The 21,332-nt window shown below is 46.5% G+C and overlaps 1 protein-coding gene and 1 long non-coding RNA gene across 5 annotated transcripts in view; one reads left to right on the top strand and one right to left on the bottom strand.

Moving 5' to 3' along the window:
• Window positions 1–8,971, top strand: part of sugct (succinyl-CoA:glutarate-CoA transferase) — an 842,325-nt gene extending 833,354 nt beyond the window's left edge. For all 3 annotated transcript variants that reach the window (XM_072467242.1, XM_072467243.1, XM_072467245.1), the window contains one exon: window positions 8,075–8,971. In XM_072467242.1, coding sequence (XP_072323343.1) covers window positions 8,075–8,238 — 164 coding nt within the window. In that variant the 3' untranslated portion in view covers window positions 8,239–8,971. The remainder of the gene's footprint in view (window positions 1–8,074) is intronic.
• Window positions 1–21,332, bottom strand: part of LOC140385280 (uncharacterized) — a 154,698-nt gene that overhangs the window by 84,791 nt on the left and 48,575 nt on the right. The gene's annotated exons all lie outside the window — the stretch shown is intronic.

The raw sequence follows: 21,332 nt of genomic DNA on the forward strand, positions 1-21,332 counted from the left end.
CTCTTCACCGCAATCTCTTCCCCGGAACCTCTTCCCCATAATTTTTTCCCGCAAACATTTTCCCGCAATTTGTTCCCACAATCTTTTCCCGCAATCTCTTCTGCAATCTCGTCCCGCAATCTCTTCCCAGCAATCTCTTCCCATAAACTCTTCCTGCAATCTCTTCCCCACAGTCTTTTCCCCTGCAATCTCTTCCCTGCAATCTCTTCCCGCAATATCGTCCAGCAATCTCTTCCCAGAAATCTCTCCCTGAACTTGCTTCCCCCAAAATCTCTTTCCCGCAATCTCTCCCCGCAATCTCTTCCCCCACAATCACTTCCTGCAATCTCTTCCTGCAATCTCTTTCCCACAATCACTTCCTGCATTCTATTTCCGCAAGCTCTTGTCCCACAATCGCTTTCTGCAATCTTTTTCTCAATCTTTTCCCGCAATCACTTCCCACAATCTCATGCCACAATCTCTTGCCGCAATCTCTTGACTGCAATCTCTTGCCCGCAATGTCTTCCCTACACTCTTCTTCCGCAATTGTTCCTCTCAATCTCTTCCTGCAACCTCTCCCCGCAATCTCTTCACTGCAATCTCTTTCCCACATGTCTCTTCCCCAATCTCTTCCCGCAGTCTCTTCCTGCATTCTTCTTCCACAATTGTTCTTCTCAATCGCTTCCATGCAATCTCTTTCCCACAATCTTCTCGCAATCTCTTCCCGCAAACATTTTCCTGCAAGTTCTTTCCGCGCAATCTCTTCACAATCTCTTCACTGCGCTCTCTTCCCCAATCTCTTCCTGCAATCGTCTTCCATAATTGTTCTTTTCAATCTCTTCCGTGCAATCTCTTCCCCATAATCTTCCCGCAAACTTTTTCCTGCAAGCTCTTTCCCTGCAATTTCTTCACCGCAATCTATTCCCACAATATCTTCTCGCAATATCTTCACTGCAATCCCTTTCCCGCAATCTCTTCCCGTAATCCCCTTCCGCAATCTCTGCCTCGTAATCTCTTCCTCGCAATCACTTTCCCGCAAGCTCTTGCCCCACAATCGCTTCCCACAATCTCTTCCCCCCAAATCATTTCCCATGAAATATCTGTCTTGCAATCTATTCCTGCAATATCTCCCCGCAATCCATAGTGGTAGATGTGGGGTGGGGGGGGGGGGGGGGGATTTTCGTGATGGTTAGTGGGAAGCTGGAGGGGATGTCGGTGGTCCTGATACTGGGACGATGTGGAGTTTATGAGGCGGGTGCTAGGTAAGATTCCTGACCTGGACTCACACCAGTTCATCATGGGGAGTATTTTAACATGGTTATTGAGCCAAGTTTGGACCGGTTGAGCCAGAGGTCGGGGAAGGTATCAGTGGTGGAAAAGGAGCTGAGGGAGTTTATGGAGCATGGGTGTGTGAGTCGGGGGTGGGGGGGGGGGGGATCCATGGAGATTTGGGAGGCCAAGGGCAAAGGAATTTTCGTACTTTTCCCGTGTACACCGGTGTGCCCCCAAATTGACTTTTTTGTGGTGGACAAGGCATTGCTGGCAGGGGTAGTCGACTTAGGGTATTCGGCGATTGTGGTTTCAGACCACACGCCACACTGGGTAGATTTGCGAGTGAACCGGGGGAAGGGGGGGTGGCAGCGCCCACAGTGGAGGTTGGATGTGGGGTTACTGGCGATTGAGGAGGTGTGCGAACGGGTGAAGGCTGCCATCCGGGGGTATGTGGAGCTCAATGACATGAGGGAGGTCACGGCCGCCATGCTTTGGGAGGCGCTGAAGACTGTGGTTCTGGGGTGTTTGTCTTGATTCGGGCAGAGAGGGAAAAAGCGGAATGGGCAGAGATGGCAAGGCTAGTGGAAGAGATCTGAGGGAGGACAGGAGATACTCGGAAGCCCCGGAGACAGGGTTGTTGAAGAAGAGGCAGAGGCTCCAGATGAAGTTTGGATTGGTGTCCACGCGGAAGGCAGTAGGGCAGTTGCAGAGGGCCAGAGGGGCATTATTAGAGTACGGGGAGAAGGCAAGCAGGATGCTGGCCCATCAACTTAGGACACAGGAGGTGGCAAGGGAGATTGGCAGAGTGAAGGACAGGACGGGTAGGGTGTTGCTGGACCCGGTGGGGATGAATGGGGTGCTTGAAGGGTTTTATGAATCGGAGAAGGCTTTTGACTGGGTGGAAATTAATGAAATGAAAATGAAAATTGCTTATTGTCACAAGTAGGCTTCAAATGAAGTTACTGTGAAAAGCCCCTAGTCACCACATTCCGGCGCCTGTTCGGGGAGGCTGGTACGAGAATTGAACCGTGCTGCTGGCCTGCCTTGGTCTGCTTTAAAAGCCAGCGATTTAGCCCAGTGTGCTAAGAGTGGGAATATCTGTAGGAGGTGCTGGGCCGGTTTGGGTTTGGGCAGGAGTTTGTGGGCTTGGTCCGGTTGCTGTATAAGGCACCAGTCGCAAGTGTGTGGATGAACCGGGAGAGTTCGGGATATTTCGGGTTGCAGCATGGGACAAGGCAGGGGTGCCCCTTCTCCCCATTGCTCTTTGCCTTTGCAATAGAGCCACTGGCAATGGCGCTTAAAGTGTCGAGGGGTTGGAAAGGGATTGAGCAGGTCGAGAGGAGGTCGAGCACAGGGTTTCGATGTACGCAGATGACCTGTTGTTTTATATTTCCCCCCATTGGGAGGCATTGGCAGTATTATGGGGATTTTGGAGGACTTTGGACAGTTCTCCGGGAACAAGCTGAACATCGGAAAGAGCGAGGTTCCCAATTGAGGCCAGAAGGCAGGAGAGGAGGTTGGGGCAACTGCCCTTCAAGTTGGCGGGGGCGAGTTTCAGGTACTTGAGCATCCTGGTGGCGCAGGGTTGGGCGCAGCTGAATATGTTAAATTTGCAATTTGGGTTGGTGGAGCAGATGAAGTGTATTTTAAGAGGTGGGATGTGTTGCATTGTCGTTAGTGGGACGGGTGCAGACAGTGAAGCTGCCAAGGTTCCTGTTCATATTTCAGAACTTCCCGATCTTCGTCCCAAAGTCATTCTTTAAGAAGGTTAATGTGTTGATCTCGGGGTTTGTGTGGGCGGGGAAGACCCTGCGGGTCAAGATTGTTTTCTTGGAGCGGGAGTGAGGATGGGAGGGCTGGCGTTGCCGAATGTAATGAAATACTACTGGCAGCTAACACATTATGGTCAGGATGTGGGTAGTGGGGGAGGGGTCAGTTTTAGGTACTCACAAATCTGGGATTTTGTGAGGAGGGAGGTGTCTTCTTTTCCCGGGTTGCCGTCCCTGGGGCTGCAGGATAAGGAGGGAGTAGGGGAGGGGATTGCGTCCGATGTCTGCAAGGAACTGATGGACTGGGAGGGAGTCCCGATTGGAGATATTACATGGAAGTGGGAGGAGGAGATGGGGGGGGGTGGGGGCTGGAGGCCAGGACATGTGAGGAGGCCCTGAGAAGGGTGAATGCTTCCTCGTCATGTGCAAGGCTCCAGTTTAAACTGGTCCACAGGACGCATATGATGGTGACAAGACTGAGTAGATTCTTTGAGGGAGTAGAAGACAGGTGTGGGCGGTGAGCAGGGAGGCCGGCAAACCATGTCCACATATTTTGGGCATGTCCGAAGCTGAAGGGGTTCTGGCAGGGATTTGCGGACGTTATGTTCGAGGTGCTGGGGGTGAACATGGCCCCGAGCCCAGAGGTAGTGATATTTGGGGTGTCGGAAGACCCGGGAGTCCAGGGGGCGAGAGAGGCTGATGTCTTGACCTTTGCTTCCTTGATAGTCTGGAGACGGATTTTGCTTGGGTGGAGGGACTCAGCCGCCAAAAGTGGGTGAGTGACCTGGCGGAATTCCTGAGTGGATCAAGTTTGTCTTGAGGGGCTCGTTTGATGGGTTTGCCCGGAGGTGCAAGCCATTCATTGAGGAGATTGAGTTATCAGCTGAGGGGATAGGGGCAGAGAGGGGAGTGATAAGGGGGTTAAAAGGGGTAGGCAGGATGGGAGGAGGGGAAGGGCAAGGGGGGGGGGGTGGGGAGAGGGGGAGGGGGGAGTGGGTGCCGGTTAGTTATTATATTGTGTAATTTTGCTTCTGCTCTGATTTGTTTTGTTTGTTGTTTGTTTATATAAATGCCTGAATAAAATATAAAAAAATATATATCTCCCCGCAATCTCTTCCTCGCAATCTCTTCCCCGCAATCTCTTCCCGGCAGTCTCTTTCCACAATCTCTTCCCGCAATCACCGCTGGGTCACTGTCTGTGTGGAGTCTGCACGTTCTCCCCGTGTCTGCGTGGAATTCCTCCGGGTGCTCCGGTTTCCTCCCACAGTCCAAAGACGTGCAGGTTAGGTGGATTGGCATGCTAAATTGCCCTTAGTGTCCAAAAAGGTTAGGAGGGGTTATTGGGTTACGGGGATAGGGTGGAAGTAAGAGCTTAAGTGGGTCGGTGCAGACTCAATGGGCCAAATGGCCTCCTTCTGCACTGTATGTTCTGTTTTATGTTCTAATCTCTTCACTGCAGTCTCTTCCCGCAATATCTTCCCCATAATTTCTTCCCACAATGTCCTCCCGCAATCTCTTCCCCAGAACCTCTTCCCTGCATTCTCTTCCTGCAATCCCTTCCTGCAATCTCTTTCCTGCAATCTCGTCCTGCAATCCCTTCCTGCAATCTCTTCCCCACAATCTCTTCCATCAAATCTCTTTCCTGCACTCTCTTCCTGCTTTCTCTTCCTTGCAATCTCTCCCCTGCAATCTCCTCACGCAGTCTCTTCCTACCTCCATCCGTGTTCTCCAGTTCCCAGCTGTGAAATTGTACAAGGGCGCTTCCCCACCTGGCAGCCAGCTGTCCTCTCCTGCCCTGCCACAATCTCAAGTATGGTGGAGGAAATATTAGAAAGCCTGCCCATCCGTGGCAATTCCTTTGTCTGTCAGGTAGAGACAGATGCCAAGGGGGAAGCCCAGCAATATTCGGTGGTTCGGCTTGTGACAGGCCAGCAGCTGGGTAACCTTCTTCCCGCTCCCCTGAATGCATTGGCGTTTCTCCCCAACCCGTGCCAAAGTTCCACTTATCCCCTGGATTGTACCTCCTTCCTGACCTGTCCATCCTGCCACCCAACCCTCCACTTACCTTCCCATTTGGCTACAGCATTGATCACCTTTGGCGACTGAATGCAGTCCCGGCAATGGCCATCACTTCCGGTAGTACCGCTGGGACCAGAGAGCCGCCAATCATTTGATTGCCTGGCAGCTCTTGGAATGGAGACCTTCTCCCCAAATGGGGGTGGAAGTCTCGCTCTGAACTAAGCATGACATAGATTCTTTGGGGGAGATATTTAACTGTCCCCTTTCCCTTCCTCACCTAAAAACCGAGGCGAGTACATTTGAAGGGCTGGTGGGATCCTGAGCACACAGTTGCCCACCTGAATCAAGTTTTTCGCAGGTGTCCAAATGGATGCCTGACTTCCCATCCAAAACACTTTCAATATGCAAGTAGAGTTCCTGTGTTTCCACCATTAATCTGTTATAAGTAAACAGTAATTGGGCGGGATTCTCCGACCCCCCCCCCCCCCCGGCCGGGTCGGAGAATTGCCGAGGGGCGGCGTGAATCCCACCCCGCCGCTCCGACTCTGGCTGCCAAATTCTCTGGCGCCGGTTTTCGAGCGGGGGCGAGGATCACGCTGCGCCAGTCGGAGGCCGTTGGCATCGCCCTCCCCTGCAATTTTCTGGGCCCCGATGGGCAAAGCGGCCACCCGTTTTCGTCCAGTTCCGCCGGCGTGATATGGACATGGTCCAGCATGGCGTGACCTTGCTAGAAGGCCATCTACCGGAGTCCTCGGGGGGGGGGGGGCGCAGGAGGATACGGCCCCGGGGGGGCCCCCACGGTGGCCTGGCCCGCAATCGGGGCCCACCTATCTGCAGGCGGGCCTGTGCCGTGGGGCACTCTTTCCCTCCGCGCTGGTCTCACTAGGGCTCCGCCATGGCCGGCGCGGAGAAGAAACCCCCTACGCATGTGCAAGAACACGCTGGCGGTTCTGCGCATGCACCAGAATACTCCGGTGGTTCTGCGCATGTGCGGGACCACGGTGGCCCTTCGGCGGCGGTTGGTGCAGCGCCTACCCTCCAGCGCCAGCCTAACCCCAGGAAGTGCGGAGGATTCCGCAACTTCCGGACGGCCCGACGCCGGAGTGTTTCTCGCCGCTCTTGGTGCCGGCGTCGGGCCATCCGGCCAGTTGCGGGAGAATCCCGCCTATTGTGTTTCAACTTACAAACCTGGTGACTGTAATTATTGAGCAGCTATGGGCCAAAGACTTGGGAATTTTTATAAGAATTATTGGTTAATTCACTTGTGTTGCGACTCCGGGATAAGTGGGGCTGGAATTGACCGCGCACTTGCCCAGGGTGTCGTAACACAGCACCTTTCCAATACTCTTTGCTGTTTTTCCATCGAGTCCAGTTGCTTATGACAGTTTTTATTTTGCTGAGATCAATATACTAATGTATTTGATTACTTATTCATTCATGGGATGTGAGTGTCACTGGCTAAGCCAGGATTTATTGTCCATCGCTAATTGCCCTTGAGGTGGTGGTGGTAAGGCACCACCTTGAGCCGCTACAGCCCATCTCGGTAGGAAAATCCACAGTGATGTTCGGGACAGGATGGTGTGTGGCTTGGAGGGGGACTTTCAGGTGGTGATGTTCCCATGTTTCTGCTGCCCTTGACTTTCTAGGTGGTGGTGGTCACGAGTTTGGAAGGTGCTTTGCAAGGACCCTTGGTGAATTGGTAAATGGTGCACACTGCTGCCAATTTGTTGGTGGTAGAGGGAGTAAATGTTGAAGGTGGTAGATGGGGTGCCAATCAAACAGGCTGCTTTTTCCTGGATGGTGCCAAGCTTCTTCAGTATTGTTGGAGCTGTGCTCATCCAGGCAAGTGGAGAGTATTCCATCACACTTCTGAGTTGTGCTTTGTAGATGATGGTCAGACTGCAGGGAGTCGGGAGGTAAGTTGCTGACTGCAGAATTCACAGCATCTGAACTGCACTTGTAGCTACTGTATGTACGTGCCCCGTCCAGTAAAGTTTCAGATCAGTGATAAACCCCAGGATGTTGATAGTGAAGTATTCAACAATGGTAATGCCATTGAATATCAACAGGAGATGGTTAGATTCTCTCTTGTTGAGGATGGTTGTTGCCAATGCGGCGCTAATGTTGCCATGTATCAGCCCAAGCTTGGTCTTGCTGCATATGCACATGGACTGCTTCAATACCCGAGGAGTCATAAATGGTGCTGAACATTGAGCAATCATCAGCAAACATCTCCACTTCTGACTTTATGATGGGGGAATGTCATTGATGAAGCAGGTGAAGATGGACCTCGGACATGTATAAGAACAAGTGTAGATTCAGCTCCTTGAGCCTGCAGTTAGAACATGGCCAAACTATTTCAACCTTACCTTTATTTCATATCCCTTGATATGTTTACCTGACAAAAATGTGTTGATCTCAGTCCTGAAAATTACAATTAACAATTAACTTTGTATCCACAGCCTTTTGGGGAACAAAGTTCTTCCTAATTCCATCCCTGTATAACCTATCTCTAATATTAAGATTTTGCCCTGTTGTTCTGGATACCCCTGCCGGAGGAAGCAAAAATCTTTGTACGTGTGGCAGTTTGTGCTGCTATTTGTAAATGGTTTGCTGAGAGACCTGTGTTCAAAACAGAGTCAGGGCTGATGCCTCGATTGGATGCTTCCAGTCAGGAGCTGAATTCATAAAGACTGGACAGAAGGAAACTGCAGTCATACAGAAGATCATTTTCTGTCTGTTAATTCTTTGACCTGAGCTCACTTGGGATCAACCATTTTGGGACAGAAAATTATTTTCTTTACAGTATAAACTAGAAGGCACTCACTTCTAACCAAAAATAGCTGAAAAAAGTAGAAAATGGATTCATAGCAGCTTTGCACAACAATTGAATGGCTTTAAATTCACAGCATCCTCAGAGTAATTTTTTTACTATAATTTGCTGTTGAAATGTTATATTGTCATTAAAAAGTTGACGTGGAGCCACAACTGTTGAGTTTCTTATATGTAACACCCAACTCTCGATTATATCACAGGTCCTGCTGTCAGATTCAGTGACTTCAAGGCATCAAATCCCAAGCCACCACCTCTGATTGGACAGCACACCGTTGAGATACTGAAGTCTATGCTGGGTTATAGCGAGAGCTATATCAATGAATTGCTCACAGCCGGAATAATCACCCAACATGCACTGCACTGAAGACTATTCTCACTTACGCAAGCATTTTTGACCTTTCTGAGATCAACCGTCTTCACAGTTCAGGGAGGATTGTTCATAATTGCACATGCACAAATGAATCAAGGGAAATTTTAATCCAGATGTTGTTGTGAGGCAAATCAGAGGTGCTAGCCTTAATATAGTGGAGTGCAGAATAGCTAATGGAAATATATGATAGATATAATCACCATTGAGTAAAATAATGTTGTTCGCAGAACTTGGCTAAATGGAACTCAAAATGATTCATCATAAATCTTCAAAAATATGTCTGTTAATTACACGGTGTATGAATCCTGTACTGTTTGACTTTTTGGAAGTTCATCCATTTCTACTGAATGGAGAGTTGACTTTCACAAGTGAGCACATTGTCTGATTTGTAGCTGAAACTAAATAAATACAAGGCCACTGTGGAACTGCCAGAATCCTGCTGCTAAAACCTGCTCTTAAAATTGCACAAGTCTCAGTACAATTCAACTAAATTTTTTTTAATGACAATTTTTCATTACTGTAATGCAAATAAAAGCACTAAATGAGCAATATTTAAGAGTTTGATCTTTGTACTGCTGCACAGTGTTGAAAGTTTACTGATAAAACTCATTGTATCACGCATTTCTCACTGGAATCAATTATCTGCACTACAGTCTGTAAATTGTTTACATATCATTAGTTTGGAAAAGCTAACAGATATTGTCTGAATAAATATTTCTATCTGTTTCATGTGGCCTCTTTTAAATACAAATATTTTTGACTCAGATGAAGAACCTTGAAGGAATGCATGTTGAGGTTCAGTGCTGGACATGGAATTCAAGTATAGTTTCATAGTCAGCTTTGATACAGGCTATTGATGTCATTTTAAAAAGACAGGCACTAGGCTGAGAAAATGTGGTCACCCTCAAAATAAAGGGACTGGGCTTGGAAATTGTCCAAGTATTGAACTCCAGAGGCGGGATTGTCCGTCCCGCCACACCCGTTTTCTGGTGCGGAGCACCCCCGACGGCAGCGGGATCTTCCGTCTCGGAAGCCTGCCAATGGGGTTTCCCATTGTGTGCGTTCCCATGCCGTTGGGAAATCTGCGGACGTGAGTGCGCTGCGGCGAAGTGGAGGATCCCGCCGACAGAGAATCCAGTCTCGGGTCACAAAAGTCACCCATGTAATTCCTCGAATCAGTTGAATGATGGAGGGTGTCAAAAGTGCAGTGTGCACTCCAGAAAACTTGATGGAAATACGCCCCCCACCCCACCCTCCACCCCCCAATCACCCCTTCCCCACCCGACCATCTATGGCATTACCTTGGCACTGATTTTGCCCCCAACCAAGGACAGGAATAATACGCAATATGGAGACAGCAAACAAAAGCTCAATGCAATGTTTTAAAACCACATTTGTCCCTGGTTTTTTAAAGCTTATTTTCTCATTCTCCTTGAGGCAGCTCTCATTATCTGTGTTTGTTTGGCTGCAGCGATTTTTTTAAACAGCGGATGCTTGTCTAAAGTGGCATGTTCATCATTAGTGCTGCCATGAAAAATTCACTGAAATATTTCTTTATGACGTAAAATTAACATAACAAAGTTAAGGCTGTCTAGTCCTGATATGGAAAAACGTATTGCAAATTCCATTTCTTTGTATTGATCTAAAATTCAGGAATTTAGGAAGTTTATTTTATTGTTTCTAAAAAAAGGTCTGATGTCAGTATTTTCATTATTTATTTGTCCCTCATTTATATTTTATGGCAAATAATTTTGACTTAGCAAGTACATCCAGATAAATAAACCGGAGGGAAAAAAAGAGTTTAGCTTGCACGTTAAATTATTATAAAGAAAATTATATATGGAAAATCACTTTTCATATCCTCAGGGTTCTCCAAATCACATCATAGTCAATTTGAAGTGGTTAGAACATAGAACATACAGTGCAGAAGGAGGCCATTCGGCCCATCGAGTCTGCACCGACCCACCTAAGCCCTCACTTCCATCCTATCCCTGAAACCCAATAACCCCTCCTAACCTTTTTTGGTCACGAAGGGCAATTTATCATGGCCAATCCACATAACCTGCACGTCTTTGGAGTGTGGGAGGAAACCGGAGCACCCAGAGGAAACCCACGCAGTTACTGTTAACTTTCTAAACAGATATTTTTTTATTTATTTAGAGTACCCAATTATTTTTTTTTCCAATTAAGGGGCAATTTAGCATGGCCAATCCACCTACCTGCATATTATTTTGGGGGTGAACCCACGCAGGAACGGGGAGAACATGCAAACTCCACACAGACAATGACCCGGGGCCGGGATCGAACCCGGGTCCTCGCCGCCGTGACTGTGCCGCCCTGTAGACAGACACTGTAACCAGGCAGATCTTGTATTAACAGAAAGAGCCAGTCTGCCTGATTTTGATGGTACTGGTTGAGAGGGCAGATATTAGCAGTGTACTGGGAGAACTACCTTCTTCCACTTTTCTTTGAAGTGTATCATCGTGAGCAGGCAAGCAGGCCGTGGTTTAATGTTTAATCAAAAATAAAACCTCTTTGGACAATGCGTCCCTTCCAGTACTCCACTGAAGCATCACCTTAACTTATGTGCTCAAGTTCTGAAGTGACAATCAAATCTACAACTGACTGATTCAGAGGAGTGGACACTATTACTAAATAAATAGCGTCCAACGACCAGTCCAGTTGTCCACCTCATAAATTAAAGCGTTAATGGAGGAAGTAAGGAATAGAAAGACCAATGAGGTCTTTGAGATTATTACTTATGTTGGCAGGGAAAATAAAGTATATCTGTATGGATTAAAAAGGTCATCCACTGCTGGCAAGGTTGGGAGATTAATGCAATCCATAAACTGCCATGATTGGAGGAATTGAAGACAAATGTGCTTAATTTGAAGAAAGCAGACAAGGTAAGCATTAAGAACATTTGTCGCCTAAGTGAAGCTACCATATAGTATATGATTGTGACAATCAATTACTTCACAGTGATATAACTAGAGGACTAGAAGAGGAGGAGGTAGAAGTGATCCTTCAGCTATTCAAAACCCTGGTTAGATCACACCTAAAGTACTATGAGCAGTTCTGAACCTTATATCTTAAGAAGGTTTTTTTAATTCATTCATGGGATGTGGATTTGGTGGATAGGCCAGCATTCATTGCCCATCCTAAATTGCCCTGGAGCAGGTGGTAGTGAGCTGTATTTTGAACCACTGCAGTTCATACATTGTAGGAATCCCCACAGTGCTGTTGGCCTTGGAGGGAGTGCAAGTTTACCAGAACGATATCTGGGTTAAATTTAGACGGTTAAGGGGTAATTTGATTAACATTTTCAAGATATTAAAGGGACCAGATAGCGGAGTTCGAGAAACCAATTCTGCTGTATGGGCATTCTAGAAGTAGCGGACCAAGTCTAAAACCTGGAGCCAGCTCTTTCAGGAATGAAATGAGGAAACACTTCTGCAGACAAAGAGGCATAAATTTGGAACTTTCATCTGGAAATGGCAGTTGATGCTGGACTAATTGTTTATTTCAAATCCGAGATTGATAAGATTTTTGTTGTCTTCAAGTATTAAGTGATATGGAGCAAAGAAGATTGTGTGGCATCCAACCGTAGATTAGCTATCGTCTCATTGAATGGGCGGAACAGGTTTGAGGGGCCAAATGGCCTTTTCTTGCTATGCACATATCGAGGGAGGGGTGACTACAAATTGGTAAAATACATTTCCAAGGAGAATGCAAATATCCACAGCTTGCTTGAATAATTTCACACGAGAGCATCGTTAATCTGAATTTAGTCAAAACATTGCGAGAAGTGAGGCACAAAAGTAAGAATTAAAATAGATCACACCAGGCTGGAAAAGATAAACTTAACAGCACTCAAAATGGTGGTTTCCCAAGTATTTATGTGCACTGTTGAACTGACCAATAAAGTACTCTTAATTTTCCATCAATTTACAATTGCTTTTATCAGTTTTGGCAGTAGAGCACCTCTTCATTTTGCAAAGCTTCCCCCTGAGGAAACTAAAAAGAGAAAGACCAGCATTTAAAAAACTCCGTTCACGGCCTGAGGACATCCCAAAATGCTTTACAGCCAATGAAGTTCTTTTGAAGTGTAGTCACCATTTGGTATACGAAACATAGCTGATAATCTTCATTTAATGATGGTCATTGATGAATAAATGGCCAGGAATAAATGGAGAGCTCTCTGGTTCTTCTTGTACATGTCCGTGTAAGAGAGCAGATAATCAAAAGACACCCAAACAATACCATGCTGGAGTGTGAGCCTAGCTAGGCTTGATGCTCAAGGGTGGGATTTTCTGCCCCTTCCACCTGATGGGATCTTTCAGTCCCATCGAAGGTGATCCCCCCATTGCGAGTTCCCCAGTGGTGGGGCAAGTGAGCAGCGCAATTCGCCATTGACCTTGGCTGACCGGAGGATTCTGCCAACGACCGATGATGAGATGCTTCCGCTGCGGGAAAACATACCACTGGAGAGCCGGAAAATCCCAGCCCAAGTCTCTGGATGGGAGTCTACAACCTTCTAATTTGGAGGCAAGAGTGTTCCCATTGAGCCATACTCTGCTCAATTACATTTGGATATCAATTTCTGAAAGGAAACCTCTGAAAGTTATTACGATCCGGAATGCACTGCCTGAAATGGTGGAAGCAGATTCAACGATAATTTTCAAAAAGGCATTGGATATATACTGGAAAGGGAAAAATTAGCAGGGCTCGAGGGAAAGAGCCTGGGTGAAATGGCTATTTCTTTCAAGGAGTTGGCACCACCATAGGTGTGGTGGGACACACAGCCACTTTCTAAATTATAACAGTCTGTGATTTTATGAAACGTGGCAAGGTCTTTTAAATTAATCAGAATCTAAGGGCAGAGTTCGCTAAAGCCCCCACTGGTGGGTTCGATGGCAGGGGTGGGGGAGCCATATTGGTAGGAGGCCCAGAAATCGGTTTCATACCGGTGTAAGTTTACAACGGGATTTTCTGTTGGTGCAGTGTGAAATTCATTTGCATCCCGTTAATAGGATGCAAACAAAACCCTGTCGCATGAAACAATGTGGTGTGCAAATGTCGGGACTCACGTGAACACTATATGAGACCGCCGCTGGAGTTCAGGATGAAGGCTGCCGGACAACAGATTTCCTTCCCTAAAGAGTATTAGTGAATCAGATTTTTATGACAATTGATAACGGTTTCTTTAGACTTTCAGATTTAAAAAAAAAATTGAATTCAAATTTCACCATCCAACCATGTGCCATGATGAGATTTGAACCCAGGTCCCTGGAGAATTACTCTGAGTCTCTGGATTACAAGTCCAGCGACAATTTCACTCCACCACTACTTCCCTTTCAGACTTGTGATGAGTGATTTCCTGCAAATATTTATGTCAATAGAGAAGACTTTCAACTCCTGGCCATCCATTTTTTACCTGAAACCAGCAATGGTGCAACAATATGTCCTTTTAAATCAAACAAACAATACTAATTAAATCTAGAAAATGTAATGTTTTTCGCAAATTTTTGGACTGTGGGAGGAAACCAGAGCACCCGAAGGAAATCCACGCAGACACAGGGAGAATGTACAAACTCCACCCAGACAGTCACCCAAGGCGGTAATTGAACCTGGGTCCCTGGCGCTAAGAGTCAGCAGTGCTAATCACTGTGCAACCTTTAAACAAAAGTGGTAGGAATGTGCAGTGTGGGCCGGTCCCATTTCCCCCAAGTTCTGAGAAGCCTAATTGGACGTCTTGAATTGGACCACTGAAGCCCTCTCTCAAGAGGGAAGCCTTTTGGCTTTCTTTCAAGATTTTTGTGAGGCCAGGAGCAGGAGTGCATCCAAAATCCTCTTCCTTTCCCTGCTTGCCAGTGGAGACTTATTCATCATCTGCATGTTTCATGTTTTCAGTGATGAAGCTTCACATTCGACATAAATTAAAATCCACCTGCAATTCCTTAGTCATTCTGATTAATAGATTCAGATTCTGTCAGTGCTGTCAGAACAAAATAAGACTAGCCTTAAAAACAGAAGCTAAAACAACTTATGCTCATGTTAAACTCCTAAGGTGGGAGCCTGATTCTCTGACCCATTCTCCATGAGAGCACAACTGCACTAAATGCCAGGGACCACAGAATTAACTCTTTGAAACATTCCAACGCACTTCAGGAGAGGGAGAAAATGGGGATACTGAACAGATTTAAGTGAGGTGTCAGGGAAGTGATATCAGGGTGTGGCCAAGGAAATAGATGCTAAGGAGGTTTTTAAAGATGGGAAGAGGTGGAGGATGTCTGATTTTCAGCGTTTCTTTACTCCTTTTTTTATTCTCGGCATCTTGGGGTTTTGTGTTTCACACCACTACCTTTTGTGAAGGATTTCCAGTTCGCCGAGAATGTTTTGAATTGCTCAGGAAGGTAGCTACATTTTTTTTCAACGTGTTCAGGGAACAAACAGGGAACTTTCTTGAACTGTTTTCAATTGCTGGTTTTATCACATGTTCTCACGTGTTAATAAACAATAAATAAAACCTAGTAAATGTACTCTTACACTTGTTATTAAGGTTAGCTAGCTTGTTGTGAGTAACAATAGTAAATCTTTCACAATCTCAGAGATGTAAGTAACAAGGGTAGATTTTCCAAACCTTGTATTCTGTGAGAAGCCATTGAGAAACACACGGGCCTATCCATTGAAATATGCACATGCTCATAATGTGCAAGGTACTGCTCCATATGGAGAAATTGGAAAATCTACCCTGTAGTTGTGCATAGAATTTAATTTCCTTTATTCACCATCGACAGAAGCTATGTGGTCTGTTTATCTATTGGCAGTAGCTACAAACACACTCAGATTTTGGAGAAGACAGGCTGATAAATACCTTAGAAAAGTGAACCAACCTAACCCAATGTAAATAATAGTTGGCTAAATTAAAATGAAAGCTGCTAACCGAGCACATAATTCAGCCAATCCTGAAATGTGTTTGCATTTGAATTGAATGATTTGACTCCTCCTTTGGAAGTGTTTCAAATAAACCAAATAATTATTGTAGCATTTGTGCCAATTATGCTGTGATATGATTTTTGTGAGTAAAGGTGATTTTTAATCTTTTACGTAATGTGATGAACAAAGCGTTTACCCTGTACCAAGCTCTATGTTAAACAAAAATCCTTCAATTGTGTCCTTGGTGGATGGTCTCTGCTGGGAAGTCAAGATGAAGCAAGTTAAAAGAAAGATGTTATAGGACAGATGCTATTAAACTGGAGAGAGTGCAGAAGAGATGTGACAAGGATGTTGCCAGGACTCAAGAGACTGAGTTGTAGGGAGAGATTGGACTGGCTAGGACTATTTTATTTGGAGCGTAGGAGACTGAGGGGTGATCTTATAAAGGTACGGTAGCATGGTGGTTAGCACAATTGCTTCACAGCTCCAGGGTCCCAGGTTCAATTCCGGCTTGAGTCACTGTCTGTGTGGAGTCTGCACATCCTCCCTGTGTGTGCGTGGGTTTCCTCCGGGTGCTCCGGTTTCCTCCCACAGCCCAAAGATGTGCAGGTTAGGTGGATTGGCCATGATAAATTGCCCTTAGTGTCCAAAATTGCCCATAGTGTTGGGTGGGGTTACTGGATTATGGGGATAGGGTGGAGGTGTTGATCTTGGGTCGGGTGCTCTTTCCAAGAGCCGGTGCAGACTCGATGGGCCGAATGGCCTCCTTCTGCACTGTAAATTCTATGATAAGGTCATGCGAGGCATGGATAGGGTGAATGCATTCAGTCTTTTTTCCCAGGGTTGGGGAATCGAGAACTAGAGGGCATAGGTTTAAGTTAAGAGGGGAAGGAATTAATGGGAACCTGAGGAGCAACTTTGTTTTACACATAGGGTGGTACTTATGTGGAATGAGCTGCCGGAGGAAGTGGTTGAGGCAGGGACATTGACAACATTTTAAAGGCATTTGGACAGTGATTTGTTATGTTGTAGGTGTAACATAAGCGGCTTCCTTGTGGTGCACTTAACAAAGGAAGGTTCAGACGTGGAGATAACTTCAACACGTTTCTTAAACTATTTACATTTCTATTACTCGGGTTTGACACTACTGCTAATCTTACTATAGCTACCCAGATTGACTAACCAGTTGCTGCAATCCACGTGGTGGGAGTGATATTGAATCAACCCTGTCTCTGTACTCACTGACTGTCTCCACTGGAAAGAGGCAGATCGTGTGTGTGGTGTCCTTTATATATGGGTTGGTGTAATGCCCCCCTGTGGTCGTGTCACCTCCGTGTGCATTGTGAATGTCCATTGGCCGCATCCTATCTAACTGATCTATTGGTTGAGTGTGTGTGATATTTCTGGTGCTCCGTCTAGTGTCTAGCTAGCCTACATGCATTTACATTGATGCACATCACCACATCCCCCCTTTTTTCTATATTCAAAGAACAGGTTGATAAGGTAAGGTATATACAAGTCATGGGAACAGTGATTAAACAATAAGTCCAAATAATTTGTGTGAGTCCATAAACCATCAATCATCATGGTCAAATGTCTCTCTTGGTTATGAACGCCATCAACGTCCCTGTGCCACAGGAACCAAGAAATGGTCAAACCACTTCGCTGTCTGATTTGGAGTCCCTTTCTTTTTCCGATGTTTGTGATGATGCTGTCGGATGGCATCTTGTGGCTGATAAGGTGTTGATGTTGAAGAGGTACCATCAACAGTATCATTCGAGGTCATGGATGTGCCATATGTTGAAGTTGGATAAGACTGTACATACTGGTTCTGGCCACATGCTGTGCTGGAAGGGTGATCCTGCTGAGAACCGTTGAAGCTTGTCGAATTGGAAACAGAATTGCTGCTCGCATAAATACCTGGTGATGGTGTGAAACTAGAACCTTGCATCTGATAGGAATATGCCTCTGATCAGGCTGGGGTGCAGCAAATCCTGGGCTGTAACTAAGGCATCCAGTCTGTAGTGCAGATTGCGCTTGCGGTAGTCCTCCTTCGGTCTTGATTCTATTAGTGGGCAATCCGTAGCGCTGGTCTGTTTGAGAATATGCTGCATAAACTGCTGGTTGCTGCATGCCTGAATACTGGGTTTGTCCAGCATGAGCTGTCATTGGCTGCACTGCTGGTGTGGAAAAAATGTGTGGATATACCTGGGTGAATATTGGTACATTCCTCTTGGACTGTAGCTGCTGCTTGTTATTACTGACCCAGTGTAATTGTTAAGTGATCCATCTCTTGTCGTTGTGGCATCTGCTGTTACCCTGAGCATGCCATCACTGAGGTTGCGGCACTCCCTGTCTGAAGTAAAGTCCAGCTTACGTGAATCAGAGTCGGCGTTTTGGTTGCTCCCCATCTGGAGTCTTGTCTGTTTTAACTGAGTCAGTGTTGGTTTGTTGATGCTCCCGTCCGGAGTCTTAGCAGGTTCACTGGAGTCAGCTGAGATTTCTTGAAGCTGCACGTCTGGAGTTGGAACATGTAGGAATGCATTGACTTGTGGAGAGGTTCGAGCGAATGAGGGTGGAAGTATCGTGGTGTCACCGGAGTCACCAGTAGTCACACAGTGATCGTCGAGTGCCTCTGTACACACTAGCTGAGGTCTGTCACTTTGCACATCTTGCATTGGAAGTGGGATGCTGTCGTCACTCGTCTCACATACCGTGGGCAGAGCCTCAGTAGCTGCTTGTTGTTCACTTGGGTTGGGTAAATTGTCAGAGTCTTCATCTGGTGGCGCAAACAATGTGGGTGGACTGTCATTGTCTTGCTGTTGTCCTTCATTTGGGCTTGGACTGTCATCGCGCTTTGTTCCTCACTGTAGCATGATAGACCGTCATGGTCGTCCTGTTGTGCACGGGAGCGTGGTAGACTTTCATAGTCTTCTTGCTGTTTACTTGAGCATGGCAGACCTGCATCGTCTGTCGCTAGTTGGTTAGAGGAGGTTGCTAGACCCTCATAGTCTTGTTCCTGCAAGGACTGCGCGTCGGAGTCTTGCGTTGCTTCTATCGTGGAGGCTGTCCACGAGCTCGCTGCGGAGGCTTGTGACACTGGAGTCACATCTTGTGTGTGCAAGGACTGCGCTCTGGAGTCTTGCGTTTCTTCTATCATGGAGTCTGTCCACAAGCTCGCTGTGGAGGCTTGTGACACTGGAGTCACTTCTTGTTCGTGCAAGGACTGCGCTCTGGAGTCTTGCGTTTCTGCAATTGTGGAGTCTGTTCACGAGCTCGCTGTGGAGGCTTGTGACACTGGAGTCACTTCTTGTTCATGCAAGGACTGCGTTGTGGAGTCTTGCATGTCTTCTTTCGTAGAGTCGGGAACCCTGAGCGGTGCGTGGACCACGCTCTGTGTGGCAGCAGGCCGCTCTCTGTGGGCTTGTACCACTCTCTGTCTCTTAGTTTTAGGCTGCAGCATCATTCTGCACTCACGAGTTGCGGTGTCATATCTGCTGGGCTGAAGAACCTCAAATCCGAAGAACGAATCCGCGTCTGCGTTGGATTCAATACGGGGGTCGCCAATGTGCAACGTCTAGTTGCAGTTCGGATTTGGTACTGGGGTAGCCTCCCAAGGTGAAAGGTTCGTCCGAGTCGTTGTCTTCTAGGACCAGATCATCATTGTTTGCGTCGTAGCTGGCATTGGGCTCGCGAGGTCCAGAGAAAATGTAAAGGTCGGTATCGAAGTATTCAAGGTCGGAATCCTCGGTTTGGGCGTAGGTAACTGCTTGTTGCAGGGTTCTTCGGAGGTTAATTTCATTTCCTGGTTCAATTTGAGGCATTGTGCTGTCATTCCAGGTGAAGGAAGGTTGTTGTACGGCTTTAAAAGATTTTTTCTTTGTTTTGGGACGTTTCCCCTTTAAATGGGCGTCGTCCGGGGCCTCTGACGTCATGACGCATGTGACGTAGTGCGTAGGAAGCGTTTGCGCATGCGCAGATTGCTGTTCCTTTACCGATGGCCGCTGTCGTGATTGCGCATGCGCGGCGCCTCGCACATGCGCAAACGGACCTTCCCATTCTGTGCGCTTTTCGCGCAACTGTGCAAGTGCAGACCCTTTAGAAAGGTGGCTGCCGATCAAAACTGTTCTCTGCTCTGGGATCTTGGCATCGTGGTGAGTACTGGCGCTTCTCTTACCTTTTCTTTCTGGTTGGAGTGTGTTTTCCTCACAGTATTTGCCAAATTTGTCCAGGACTGCCTGGAAGTCGCTCCTGTTTTGCCCTTTGGAGAACTTGAATTTTTAAAAGATTTCTTCTGCTCTGGTACCGGCTATGGTGAGGAGAAGCTCTGTCCTTTCAGCATCGGCCAGGTCTTCTAGTTTGGCTGCCACCAGGAAGATTTCAAACTTTTGCCGGAATGCCCGCCAGTTTTCGCGGAGATCACCATGGCACTGGAGCTGCTGCGGAACCCGGATCTCGAACATCTTGCCTGGGTATCGTTGGTTGTCACTGTACGCTGAGGTATGGCTATTTGGATTGAAACAGTTCAGTCCTGGTACCATGATTTGTTATGTTGTAGGTGTAACATAAGCGGCTTCCTTGTGGTGCACTTGACAAAGGAAGGTTCAGACGTGGAGATAACTTCAACACGTTTCTTAAACTATTTACACTTCTATTACTCGGGTTTGACACTACTGCTAATCCTACTATAGCTACCCAGATTGACTAACCAGTTGCTGCAATCCATGTGGTGGGAGTGATATTGAATCAACCCTGTCTCTGTACTCACTGACTGTCTCCACTGGAAAGAGGCAGATCGTGTGTGTGGTGTCCTTTATATATGGGTTGGTGTAATGCCCCCCTGTGGTCGTGTCACCTCCGTGTGCATCGTGAATGTCCATTGGTCGCGTCCTATCCAACTGATCTATTGGTTGAGTGTGTGTGTGTGATGTTTCTCCCTCTAGTGTCTAGCTAGCCTACATGCATTTACATTGATGCACATCACAACAGACAGACACATGGACAGGAAAGGTTTAAAGAGATATGGGCCAAATGCAGGCAAGTGGGGTTAGCTTAGATGGGCTTTTTGGTTGGCATGGAGCTGTTTGGTCCGAAGGGCCTGTCTCTGTGCCGTAGATTCTATAGATAGGCAGCAAGAAGAGATTTGAAGACAAGGACAATGATTTTCAAATCAATGATGGGGAGCTGAGTAGAGATCATGGCACCCAAGGTTGATGGATAGATTACCGTGGAGAGCATGTCCTCAATTTCCTGATATACATTTCAAGTGCACAAACCCCCTTGAGTGTGCACATTCATAAAGTTAACTCTTGAGACACCAAAATAGAAAAGCTTCCATCCCCTAGCTCTGATGTTGGGTGAGCTTAGACAGCAGTAGTTAAGCAACCAGCACAGGCAATGATGAACCAGTCCCTCTTGAGCTATAAAATCTAGATCACCAAACTTTGTCCATATTATTCAGATCACTGGCTATTTTCTTTTTGTTGCTTATTTCCTTACATATTCAAAGACCATCTCATTTGGCCCATGTGCTGTTGTAACATTTACTTCTTTATATTTCTTTATAATGTACCCGTTAACACCTAAACAACAGTCACTGGTTCCCAAGCCAACTTGGTGGATTTGGAATGTGACTCCAGTTCTTTTTCTTGATGGTTAATGCGAAGAATTAAAGAAACACATCTGTCATTTCTCGATTCCCTAAAAATGTTTCTGTCCAACTTGATGCCTTAAAAGATCTGCCTGGTTCTTTAACACACCGACTACATTTTACTTGGCCAAACATTTTCTTTAGCTCTTTCTGACTGCTCTCTGCCATCTGCTTTCCCACAACCTTCCGACTTCTCCTGGAACCCAATGTGGTTATCCTCAATTAACCTATGTATGACTTTGACGCCTCACTACTTCTAGTCTCCCTACATCTGTTAAAATGATTTTTCGTGGCCACGAGGTATTGTGACCTCATTATTCACTTGGTCTCACCACTTCCTCGTAAGGAAATTTCAGTCCCAAATCCCTTGAAGGAATTCTATTTTTCTTATTATTTTTGTAGCGCTGTTTCCCACTTAATCCTCTGTAGCACTCCCCCCATATCCTGTCTATTGTTCTTCTAAAGTCTGGGGCATGTGCTTTGTTGTACTTAGCTGTAA

This window comes from Scyliorhinus torazame, chromosome 11 (genome assembly GCF_047496885.1).
Source record: "Scyliorhinus torazame isolate Kashiwa2021f chromosome 11, sScyTor2.1, whole genome shotgun sequence".
Taxonomy (NCBI): Eukaryota; Metazoa; Chordata; class Chondrichthyes; order Carcharhiniformes; family Scyliorhinidae; genus Scyliorhinus; species Scyliorhinus torazame.